Raw genomic sequence first — 12410 nt, 5'->3', positions numbered from 1 at the left:
ACAAAAACTCTTTTTTTCATTAGAAACAATATGATTGACTTTCAAGACCTCGTGTATTGCATTACCATAATGAAAATCAAAATGAATTAAAAAAAAAAAAAAAAACTCTTGTGATTCGGAAGGAACCTTTCTCAATGGAAGAAAAGGAATAACATAGATTTCATCTTTTTATCGGTTAATTCGGTATCATTTATTAATTGCATATATTAAAAAAAAGGGGATAGTTCCTGGGATGCACCTAAAGTCTTATGATATCCCTAAACTATCTCACGTATAAAATTATTCTAAGAATTTTTTTTAAAAAAATTACCTAAATAAAATTACTCGGAAGCTAAGCACACTTTTGACATTCTTATAATGGAGTCGGGGTATTACTCTTCTTGTACTCTAGTCGGTCGATACCGGTACACATGCATTAATTTAAGCTCTCTAAACTTTGTATCAGAAGTTAAAAACTGGGTAGCATATTATTCTCTGCTCAAATAATTTCTGCACCTCCAGGACACGCAACCTAACGTCTTCCCATCACCGTCATAATATCTATCTTTCTTCTTGGCTCATTGTTTTTTTCCGGGGAAATAATAATTAATACCCAGCGCAGAACGTACCGTAAAATACTTAAATTTGGCAGATTGTTTCCCTCTACCATCTGAATTCTGCTTCAATGGGGTTGGGGTTATGGACCCTACTACTCCACTGTTCCAGTCAATTTCTTTACAGATTTTTGTCAACAGTGGCCATCAATGGCAGAATCTTAAAAGCACCCGAACATGAATTATGGTTTCTTTTACCTGCTTTTGTTTAGTAATTCTAATGGAAACTCATAATTAAGCATGCTTGACTCTGAGATAATGACGTTTCTGCATGCTATGCTATTGCTATTGCTATTTCCCTTAATGTCCGCCATTTCTTGCGCATTCTTTAACCCTTTTTCTCCTACTCAAGGGAACAGGCAATTTGAAGGTAATTTGCATTTTGTCGACTTCTTTAAGTTTTTGTGTTGATTGAGCGAGTAGATTGAGAGCAGTGGCAATGGCAATGGCGGAGGCTGCATTCTCCGTAGGATCGCGCTTCAGGACGCGTGATTCTAGTCCTGAATCTGTCGTTTTCACTCTCGAGTCGAATTATAGCGTTTTCTCTTCTACTTCTGCTAGTGTTGAACGCTGCTCTTTCGCCTCTGATGCTCACGATTATGACTGTCGAAACTCTGATATCTCTCTGGTAATTTCGCCATTTCTCTTTCAAGTAACTTGTTTAGTTGATTCGCTTGCGTTTTTCTTTCGCGGTTTATGGAATGAGTAGGTTTTAATAGCTCGCATGCTTCTGAACGTCTTTCTAATTCATTTGATTCTTTGAGTGGATGGGATTATCTCATTGTGCATTTTGTTAATATATCGATGATTTGAACGAACCGTGAGGATTTTTGTTCGAGATGTAAGATTTTGCATGAATACTAGGAGTCCGATACTATACTGAACTTTTTTATTTGATTGCAGCATCCGGAAGGGAACATTGAGGATCGCAAAGAAGAAAACAGTGGTTCAGATTCTGATCCGAAGGCAATCAATCCCTCGGTGGAAAGGGAGCAGAATCGTCTACCTAGAAAAAGAGAGAAAGTGAAAGGTACAGAGTTGATTTTTTAGGCTTAAAAATCAAATGTGCATAAAGAAAAAGAAAAGTTAAGTAAGAAAGAAAAGTGTCAGGGAGATTGACAGAAACGGACAAAGTTCTTTGAGAGTTTTCTCATTGAGTCATCCCAATCTTTTTCTCATGTTCCCATCGTTCCAATATTGGACAGTTGAAAAGGAAAATAACTATGTTGATGCGATGGATGGATGTCAACCATTGAATATGGCTAGAAACTCCTTTTCTCTCGCTCTCAAAGGTAATTCGTAACCTTGGCTAAGTAATGATTGATAATTAATGCTGTCTTCGATACTTGGGCAAAAAAGATTATCTTCACCCAGCTGTTTTTTACAGAATGTCGGGATCGAAGAACCAGATCCGAAGCTTCATTGAATAAGGTAGACAGACAAAGAGCTGCTTCATTGGACCTGAATAGTGTCACTGTCTCATCTCCTCGTCTGGCAATCATGAGAAAGAGCTCTTTCTCTCCTATAAATTCTGATACTAATGTGCTACAAAGTCCTGCTATGATGAGCTCTAGGCCTGCCAATAATGAAATTGAAAAAGGTTGGAGCTCAGAAAGAGTTCCGTTACATAAAATTAATAGCTCGAAGCAAGCGACTAGTGCATTCTTGCCTTTCAGTAATGGGAGAACGTTGCCATCAAAGTGGGAGGATGCAGAACGGTGGATCTTCAGTCCTGTTTTCAAAGATGGCATAGTCAGATCTGCTATCCCTCCACCTCAGAGGCGGCCCAAGTCGAAAAGTGGCCCACTTGGATTTCCTGGTGTTGCGTACAATTTATCGTATTCACCAGGAATGCTGATGTTCGAAAGATCAAAGGAGGTGAATTTCGTGTCTTCACCCTTTTCAACAGCAATGGTTGCAGCAGATGGGCTGGCAGTTCATTCGGCTGGTCATGAAGCAGACAACCCTGTACAAAATCAGCGTTGCATAGCACGATCAGTTAGTGTGCATGGATGTTCTCAAACGAGGAGTGAGTCTTCAGTGACTATTTCAGTTGGTACAAGTTTCATTTTCTTTGGATAACATCTTCATTATGTCATGATTGAATTGATCATCAGATTGATTGAAATATAAATAGTTCGTCCTTTTGTTCTGTAGCCATGTCAAAAGGGAATTAGTTCATGGACGTTGAAAAACCTGAATTATAATGATTTCAAGAATTTTCTTATCATTCAAAATTATCCATTCTAATCTGCTAAACATTTAAATGTAGCTCAAAACTCCAACGAAGTCAACAACTCAGCTACAAATATATCTCGTGATGTCTCAAGAAGGGACATGGCTACCCAAATGAGCCCGGAAGGCGACTTTAAATCTTCTTTGGAGATTAGACCACCTATCTCTATTGCCACTTGTTCTGTCCAACCAATTAGGGAACTAAAGAGCCTGTCTTGCTCGAAATCGGAAGTCAAGGATGTTGAGGTTGATGGACGTGTTACCTTGACTAGGTGGTCTAAGAAACACAAATCCCGGATTCCATGCAAGGGTCAAGTTCATGATAAAGATGCAGAGCCTGTGATCTGTGCTTGGGATGTATCAGACACAACAAGGAGCATCTCAAAGTATGTAAATACTTCTACATAATCATATTCATATAAGATGGTATAATGCATCAGAAAATAATGATAAAAGAATTTTGAAGTGCTTTTAACTATTGGAGAAAACAATTATTGCATCCAAGGGAGACAGAAAGAAGATTTGCTTTTTGCATATCATGAAGGTTGGGACTGGGGTGTTGATAGACTCTCACACTGCCATTAAACTGATGACAAGAATTCTATGAATTAGCAAGTTATCTTGCGGAAAATAATATAAGATTACTATTGATTGTTGCTTCCCTCACTCTTTAACCAGGGTCATGAGAGAGGAGGCAAAGATTACAGCGTGGGAGAATCTTCAGAAGGCAAAAGCTGAGGCTGCTATTAGGAAGTTAGAGGTAGTCATCAACTCTACCTATAACATTGCTATGTATATATATATTCAAACGTGGCTTGCAATTTACAGAATATACTGTTTCTTTAACCTCAGAAGATTTTTTTTTTTGGGTTCAATCAATTTTTTTCTGATATATTCACGAGATGTAGTGTTTTAGTAAGTTGAGACTTGTCTTTAAATTTATTGCTTCATTCCTTTAGGAGTTGTTGTACTCCTCGTTGTTACTTGGTTATATTATACCGCTGTGATGATCTTTTTTATAGTTTGCCATGCTTGGTATTTTTGTATCTCATGGGAACTATGTACATGCAATCTAAAACTCACAACTGACGGAGATAAGGACATTAAAGTATAGTTACTAACTCACTCATTTGGAAATATATTTCAGATGAAGCTGGAGAAGAAGAGATCATCATCCATGGATAAGATCGTAAAAAAGTTGAAATCTGCTCAGAAGAAAGCTCAAGAAATGAGGAACTTCGTGCTAGCTAATCAGATGAGCCAAGTTGATGGATCTTCTCAAGGACTAGTATCTTCTGGTAGAAGCCCTCAGAGGACTTCATTAAGTGGTTGCTTCAATTGCCACGCTTTCTGAGGCTGGCTCAAGGAAATTGCTCGTTTACATGTCAGGTAACCCGTAACCTTTCTGCTAAAAGCAAGTTTTTCTTCATTGTTCCTTCCTGCAAAATCATCTCCTCAAACCAACCAAAAGTAGGGAAAGAGAGAAAAAGGGGAGAAGGAAAATCTGAATTTTCTTCCAAAAAGAGGGGTTTTGAGAAAATCTTTACTGGAAGATCTTCTTGATTGAAATCTGGTGACCGACGAGCATTGCTAATGGATGACCAAGTCAATAGTATGTTGATATTGAAAGCCTGAAAGTTTCATTAGGGATGTAGGCTATATGATGCATATTCTCTTGATTGTAGGAGATCCATTCTGATGAATTTCCATCTTATGACATATTTTTAATCCATTCATATTTTTAGCTTGAGTTTCACTCTTTTCCTCTATGTATGTTTCAGAATTTACATACTTCGTGTATTCTTATTGTTTGTATTTGGGAGTTGAAAGACCTGAAAATGTTATTTGAAAGTTAGGAAATGAAATAAAACCATCGTGAAAGTTTATGGATAAAAAAAGAATCTAAACGTCAATAGAAATTGAAATCAAAATGTATATCAACTCTCGAGGTAAACGCTAAAGAACGAGGACACGATTTAAACAACAAAATTGGTAAAATTATTTTGCAATTGAGAATCATATTTGGCATTGATATCATTGCTATACTCACTAGTATTTTAAAAGCCAATCATGTTTAAATTAACGTTAGACTAACACGAAGGTAAAAGGAAAATGAAAATTTTATCTTAATCTTCTTCTTCCTATGTTCTTTAGTAGTCAGGTTCTATACAGTCGTCTCCATCTTCAAGAATCTCCTCAGATACATTTAATTTTCCTAAACGAGTGGAATTAACATAGTCTGTAGGAATGTGAGCGGTGAGTCCTGGCATAAACAGTCCAATAAACCTTACCATCTTCATAAGTAAACTCTCATAGTAATCATAACCTTTCACAAATGGGATTACGAAACTCCTTACAAGCTCCAACCATGCATTTAAATACTTAGGCATCAGCCATAGCAACGAGAAATAGTTCTTGTTTGGCTGTTCCTTCACAATCTGTACCCACAAAGAAGAAACAAACATTCAATGTTATTCCTATTATAAGTCGTTTTTTGACAAGTGAGGAGAGAGGGTTGTTTAATTTTGTTCTTACTCTGCCTCTGTAAAAGCTGTCAAAATAGATGCATCTTCCAAAGTGTTTGTATTTGAAAAGGATGCCATCAGCAGGAAGTCTAGGCACCAAGTCACTAAAGTAAACGTATCTGTGATATTCGAAGTTGTATTTTTGGATGATGCTTACCATAAACTCTGCAAAATGTCGGTCACCGGCTCTTGGCTGGCCATAGCTGTAGATGGCCTGTATCTTCTCTAGCACCAATGACTCGTCGTGAAGGGCAAGTATGGCGACGAAGAGGATAGCAAGAGCTGCCCCTAAGCTGTGGCCGGTTAAGATGAACTTTGCATTGGCATTGGTTTTGGCAATGTCAAAGAGTTTTTGACGGAGGGTGTAGTAGGCAAATTGGCGGGGAGTGGTGGTTGTTGGAATGAGTTCTTTAGGCCAACCTTTGCGCTTTTGGAGGCCGAGAGCTTTCATGAAACCGCTGTGAATACGACCCACACCATGAATATCATACCAAGAGAAGTCCACATTGACTTGCCAATCGAAGGCGTCCAGTGGGGAAGTCCCTCTGAAAGCCACCACTATTATGTTTGGATCTGAGGTGGTTTGAAACATAAATGCTTGAGTCGTTGCTCGGTTTTGGAAGTCTGAACATTTTCAAATCAACTTCAATTAGATATTGCTCACTATGGTATGTGGTTTTCTTTTAACCCATTTATCCAAAATCTTATATGATACGACTTCAAAACACTTTCTATCTTAATTACACCATACTAAGCATAACTTCTAGTTTTTCTTTCTAGGTCAGCACAACATTTGGAGCGAAAGATTTGAAGTTAATACTTCAAGATTAACTATCTTAAACTAATTGAGCTATATTCAGGTTTGATATCACAAATATATATATATATTTTTTTATTTTTTTAGTTCAACAACATGCGAGGATAGAGATTCTAATCTTTGACCTTGTGATCGGAGATATATATTTTAACCAATATATTGAGCTATACTATGGATTTTTTAGCATATTAATTGGAATTGAACTTGCATGAATTTGAAAAATTTTGAGAACATTAATCAATTAAACACCATTCTAATTACGAGCACAAGTCCATAGTCTTACCATTCCAGAAATTGTAGTAACCGAGTAACTTCATCTGCAAGAGAAAAGAAGCAAGCATCATAAAAATTTCTAAATATTGAATGATCTATATTCATATGACATTCACAATATGACCCATTTAAAATAGCTAGTTTGGATATATGATTGAGAAAAATATCATTGCATATTTTCATAATATATCAAACGTCATAAGTTTGCTTACTTTTCGTCTAACAATCTTTTATACTTGCACACAAATAAATATAACCTAATCTATTAGTAGTTGAAAAATTAGAAATATTACATTTTGTTTTTCTTAAAAAGAATATTACATCAAAGGCAATGAGAGATGAAGCTTTGAATCGACGGATATGAACTTTGATGCCATATTAGATAATATGAGATTTCATTTCAAAACCATTATAGAGGTTTGAACATTGGATCACCTGTTTTGATACCATCTTAAATCATTGATTGACCCAAAAACTTAAGTTAATGGGTGATGAAAAATTTAATATTGTATCATCTAATGAGATAAATAATGATTTTTACCTTCCAACGGTCGTCAATGACGGATTGGACAAATGGAAGGGATTCATAGGAGAGTTTGGAAGCCATTATAGTTAGGGCACTATAGTATCTGAAAGTGTCATTAGGTTTTATGGAGTTGTCCAAATCTCTTCTCCAATCTGTAAATCCCACAACCGATGTGTAATCTGGCGAACTTTTATCAGGATGTACCAAAGTTTCTCCTGTCCACACAAAACTCTCATGTCTCATCCGAATGTAAATAATTAACCAAAAAATTTAGGCTCCCATAATATAGTTTATTTTTGCAAAAGTAACATAGTTCAATGATTATCGACGTATGTATTCCTTCATTTGTAGTTGGAGTTTTGATTCTCTAACTCCACAATTACAGAAGTCAAAAGAAAACAAGTGTATTTCTATATTCTCTCTTTTATTGGCATTTTTATTTCTTATTTTTTGTATTCTCTTTTTTTAAAAAATAAAATCAAATTTTGTAGGTCTTATTTGTAGGATTTTCACTTTTACTTTTCTGTTATTGAACTTTATGCTTCTTTCCTTCCATTTTTTTGGTATATATTTTTTAAATAAACAAAACTATTAGTCAACTTCTAGAAATAAGAATAAGTTCTACGATTTTTATTTATATTTTTTTAATTTTAGTTTTGAAAGCTCGATTTTTTTTCTAAAAAAAATATATAGGTGGAAAGTGGATGACAAGTGATACCAAATTTATAGGTGGAACTAATGTTTATAAGTTTAATTTTCACCAACCAAAATCCAAAAACCAAGATCTTGTTTGATGACTATTTTATCTTTTGTTTTTAATTTTTACAATCTTTTGATAAACTTTTCACATTTCTTAAATACACATTTGAGTTCTAAACAAAATTTAAAAAATAATATCAATTCTTAAAACTACTTTATTTACTTTTCAAAATTTGACTTGGTTTAATTTTAAAAATATTTTTAAAGAGTAGATAATTGTTGAGAAAAATGAAATTGATGGAAAAAATAAATATTTACGGAAGTAAATCAATATCTTAATATTTGTTAAACCAAGAGAAGAAAAATGAAAATGAGAGTGAAATTCAAACTTTTTATTGAAGTAGAAAAAAATTGGTGATACACAAAATGTTGTATAAGAAATGATGTGATACTAAAATTGTGATACGAAAAACGTGATAAACAAAATTATGATACACAAACTATGATATGCAAAATATGATATTCAAAATGTAATACTCAAAATTGTATACTTATTTTACATGAGACATCACCCTTTCATAGGAACAAAGGGTAAATTTAATAACTTACAAATTAAAGTATAACATAAACTTAATAACTTAAAATTAAAACATTAAAAACCAGAAACTGAAAAATAAATCAAACAATAAAGTAAATAACTTCCCGCATTAAATTTTGAAACTAAAAGTGAAAAGGAAAAATCTCATAATTCAACACTTCTTCTTGAGGTTTTTCTTTGTCACACCCAATTTTTGGTGTAGAAACATAAATTGCCTATGGGCAGTTTTGTGAGAACATGCCGACTAGTTGTTTAATGATTTTGCCTTCTTTCTCTTTATTTCTCTACTTTTTTCGAGAAATAAAATCTTGATTTTGATGTGCCTTGTTCTACAATCTAGTACCAAATTGAAGACACTAGCAACTAAATCAAGTTTTTTTCTTTTAGATAAGGTAGACTGTGCATCTTTCCTTTTTAAAAATTATTGCAAATTTGATCAATAGAGGTTTGAAAATATTATCAACCATGTTAGAAGAAGGAAAAATTTTCAAAGCTCCGTTGTTTTCGTGTTCAAAGCATTGATGACACCTTTTGCTTTCTTCTACTTTGAAATTAAAAGCATGATGACACAGTGAGTCACCACATAAAATAAATGCATTTTCAACCATTTTGACAATTGTAATCTCTACTCCTTGAGGGCCATAAATGACACAAACTTGGTCTTTGAAAAATACATAAAATGTATTATGCAACAACGGGGCAATACTAAGCAAGTTTTGAGATAAGCAAGTTTTGAGATAACTTTGGAACATATAAAACATTGGATATTTTATGTTCACCTTGCTTAGTATGCATGACAACTGTACCTTTGCCTTCAGCTAGTACTATCTTGCCATGTCCAAGAATCACCTTAAACTGTGTAGATCTATCCATGTGGCTAAAAAGATTTACATCTTTAACCTATGGGAAGTGCATCCGCTATCTATAAGCCATGATGTTGACACTTTGTCATCAAAATGAGATGCCATAAACAAAAAAAAATTGTTTCTTCATTGTCATCTATGCAATTTGCTAGTTGTTGGAAATTTTGGATTTGGTTTTGTTTACTAGAACAAAACTTCTCCGTGTGACCATCCTTGTTGCAATAATCGCAATGGTAGACTTGCTTGTTTTTGAACCAACAATTCTTTTCAGCATGGTTAGTCTTTTTACAAAAAAAACAAGAAGGAAATTTATCTTTTCTTGACGCTCCTCCTTTTTCCATACTCACATGATTTTTAATTGCATGTCTATCATCTTCTCCAACAAGTTTCTTGTCTTTAAACTTTGCATGGAATGCACCCTCAACTTGCTTCTCATTACACATTTTACCCATTTGTTCATGGATTTGTAATTTGCTAATTAATTCAGTTGTAGAGAGAGTTGTTAGATCAGAAGACTCCTATATGGCTGAGATCCTTGATTCAAATTTATCAGGAATACTAACCATTATTTTTTCTATGACTCTTTCATTTAGAAAATTTTCACTAGCTAGTCTTATTTGGTTTACAATGGTCATAACTTTTGTTGTGTAATCTCTCACAGTATCTAAGTCCTTCATTTTTAGCATCTCAAACTCTCTTTTTGAGAGTCAACAGTTTGATAGTTTTCACCCTTGCACTTCCTTCAAATTCCTCCTACAATTTATCCCAAACTTCTTTTGCCGTTTTACAATCAATAGTCCTAGAAAATATAGGATCTAATAAAGTGACATGAATCAAAGATAAAACTTTGAGCTTCTTTAATTTATCCTCTTCATGTAGTCTGATAACGTTGATTTTCTCCCAATAGTTGAAGATCAACATTTGAAACTGATTCCCAAAGGTCAAGTGCCTTGAGATAGGATCGCATTTTAATAACAAAAAACTAGTAGTTCTCACCATTAAAATGTGGGGGAGAGCAAACACCAAAATTGGAAAACATTTTTTCAAATACGAAAAATGGCAAAATAATTTTACTCTCAAACAAAATCACAAGCCTTTAAATATAAGGCTCTACACCAGTGTTGAAAAGAAAATCAAATTTAGCTCTGACATCACTGTTGAGAAATCAGAGTAACTTTGATGTTACTGTTAAGAAAATGGAATTGATGGAAAAAATAAATCTTGTGGAAGCAAATCAATATCTCAATGGAGAGTAAAATTGGTGATACACAAAATGTTGTATAAGAAATGTGATACACAACATTTGGTACACAAAATTGTGATACACAAAATGTGCACTTAAAATATAGTACATAAAATTGTGATACTTATTTTATATGAGACGTCACCCTTTTATAGGAACAAAGAGTAAATTTAATAACTTATAAATTAAAGACATAACATAAACTTAATAACTTAAAATTAAAACCTTAAAAACCCAAATTGAAAAATAAATCAAATAATAAAATAAATAACTTCAAGCATTAAATTTTAAGACTAAAGGTGCAATAATAAAGAAAGAAAACTATAAATGCACGTAAGCAATGTTTATAAGAATAATTAAAAAGAAAACCTTGATTGTGTGGTTTCCAAAGACTCGCATTTTACGAAATCGACAATTAAAAAATACAAAAAGGAATGTAGAGATAGAGAAAATCGACACATAGATAAATGTGGTTCACTATCTAAACTCTAGAATCATAATCGTAAATTATAAATAAATAAATATGCTGAATACGAATTCTGAATAGGTTTCGGGGGCCAATAAACAAATTCAAGGCATTCTAACACTTGAAAACGTTTTTCTTGGAAGTAATAAGATAAAAAATGGCACATATCTTTGAGGCACTTAAAAAAAAAGCACAAACCACATGAGAAAGTGAGAGTAAGAAATTATACCTCTGATGAACTTGAAGAAAAGCTGAGGAATGGTACCATTGAAGGAGACAAAGTTGAAGAGATTTTGGAGAAAGGCGTCTAAGCCAGCGAGCGGAGTAGCGATGGCGAGAATGAATATCTGTAATAACATCGAGACGAAGATTATTAAACGATCAGCAAAGCTTCTGTAAGACTCTTCTTTGCCATCAGGGCAATCCATCAACTTCCTCTTTTTGAACCCAAAAGGAAGTATGAATAGAAACAGATCAAACACATTTGCATTGTGTGGCTTCAATATCACATAATTATTACTAAATTCATGTTCCTTCCAAACCATTTTTTTCTTCTTTTTTCTTCTTCCTTAGTTTTGTTTATCGTCGTTTATAAAATATCGCCCCAAACACTTTGAATCATGTGTGTAGAAAGAAAATATTGTTTGCTGCATTTTTATAGTGATAATACTCGTGAACTTAAAAAAAAAAAAAAAAAAAAAAGGGTAAACTTTTAATATTAACTTACCTAATATGTCTATGATAAACTTAAAAAAATCACTTTTAGTAAGTTTATGAACTCTTCCAATTTGGTTTTTACAAATTAAACACATTTTGAAGTTCATATACATAATTAAACTATATTATGAATTATGAACCTAACAAAACTCCACTCGATAAGCAGCTATATGAAAAAGTCAAAAGCCACCACTATATATATTATTGAGAATTTTTCAAAGTGAAAACCTACTCATTAGGTTGATACTTAGCTGCTAATTGGACCCACAATCACTTTGCAACCCATCCAACTAAAAGAAAAATACAAATTAAAAAAATAAGTGTCCATGTCTCACCATGCGATTCGATGTCCTACAAATCAAACATTACTCTGCAACATTAAACAAACAATATTTGGGTATGTTTCGCGTCATATCCATAAATTTTGTTGACGGAGACTTTAATTTAGTAAAAATAAATCTAATGATCTAAGTCTAAAAGAGGTTGGAAGGTAGATTTACCACTGAACTAGCTAATGATTTTGATACTATATAGGGGATTCGAGTCCCCTTAGGCCCATACTAAATTTCCCCTTGTTTTGGGCTGCACACTTCTTTTACACTCCACCTCAAAGACACAATAGAAAAAAGTAAAAAATATTCATTAAAAATAAATAGAAGACAAAAAAGTTTGCCATGTGAATTGCAAAGAGATATAACTACACCCTAAAATGTATTCAAGTACTTCTATTGAGAGATAGAACATACATTTTTAGTCTTATATTGTCAAAAGAACAATATTTAGATAACATCGAGGATTTCACCATGCAACCACTCACATCACAAACAAAAAGAAAAAAAATAATTAACAAAGAAA

At 33.5% G+C, this 12410-nt stretch overlaps 2 protein-coding genes across 3 annotated transcripts; one reads left to right on the top strand and one right to left on the bottom strand.

The window, feature by feature from the left end:
- The first annotated feature begins 394 nt into the window (after positions 1–394).
- On the top strand, positions 395–4563 carry LOC120085728. Of its 2 annotated transcripts, none has more exons than XM_039041892.1 (7): positions 395–1221; positions 1497–1623; positions 1799–1885; positions 1981–2649; positions 2866–3214; positions 3507–3588; positions 3976–4563. In XM_039041892.1, the coding sequence occupies exons 1-7, from the start codon at positions 1033–1035 to the stop codon at positions 4180–4182; spliced, it is 1710 nt and encodes a 569-aa protein (XP_038897820.1). In that variant the 5' UTR covers positions 395–1032; the 3' UTR covers positions 4183–4563. The 2 variants fall into 2 exon arrangements, with proteins under 2 accessions (XP_038897820.1, XP_038897821.1); XM_039041893.1 differs by having other exon boundaries at positions 403–1221; positions 1981–2622; positions 3976–4555.
- Positions 4564–4853: 290 nt separating this feature from the next.
- Positions 4854–11411, bottom strand: LOC120085729 (triacylglycerol lipase OBL1-like). Its single transcript, XM_039041895.1, has 5 exons — positions 11068–11411; positions 6985–7184; positions 6454–6487; positions 5364–5977; positions 4854–5266 (listed from the first exon to the last, which is right to left on the bottom strand). Exons 1-5 carry the CDS (start codon positions 11381–11383, stop codon positions 4979–4981), a joined length of 1452 nt encoding a protein of 483 aa, XP_038897823.1. The 5' UTR covers positions 11384–11411; the 3' UTR covers positions 4854–4978.
- Positions 11412–12410: the final 999 nt, after the last annotated feature.

This window comes from Benincasa hispida, chromosome 9 (genome assembly GCF_009727055.1).
Source record: "Benincasa hispida cultivar B227 chromosome 9, ASM972705v1, whole genome shotgun sequence".
Taxonomy (NCBI): Eukaryota; Viridiplantae; Streptophyta; class Magnoliopsida; order Cucurbitales; family Cucurbitaceae; genus Benincasa; species Benincasa hispida.
The sequence above is the reverse complement of the archived record's forward strand: the minus strand, read 5'-3'. Positions and strand labels throughout refer to the sequence as shown.

Excerpts from the sequence above, each read along its gene's own strand:
- LOC120085728 (XM_039041892.1), top strand. The coding sequence starts at position 1,033 with ATGGCAATGGCGGAGGCTGCATTCTCCGTAGGATCGCGCTTCAGGACG. Across the intron at positions 1,624-1,798 it reads AAAAAGAGAGAAAGTGAAAG|TTGAAAAGGAAAATAACTAT; the intron begins GTACAGAGTTGA and ends AATATTGGACAG. Across the intron at positions 3,589-3,975 it reads CTGCTATTAGGAAGTTAGAG|ATGAAGCTGGAGAAGAAGAG; the intron begins GTAGTCATCAAC and ends AATATATTTCAG.
- LOC120085729 (XM_039041895.1), bottom strand. The coding sequence starts at position 11,383 with ATGGTTTGGAAGGAACATGAATTTAGTAATAATTATGTGATATTGAAG. Across the intron at positions 7,185-11,067 it reads TTTCTTCAAGTTCATCAGAG|GAGAAACTTTGGTACATCCT; the intron begins GTATAATTTCTT and ends TTGTGTGGACAG. Across the intron at positions 5,978-6,453 it reads TTACTACAATTTCTGGAATG|ACTTCCAAAACCGAGCAACG; the intron begins GTAAGACTATGG and ends GAAAATGTTCAG.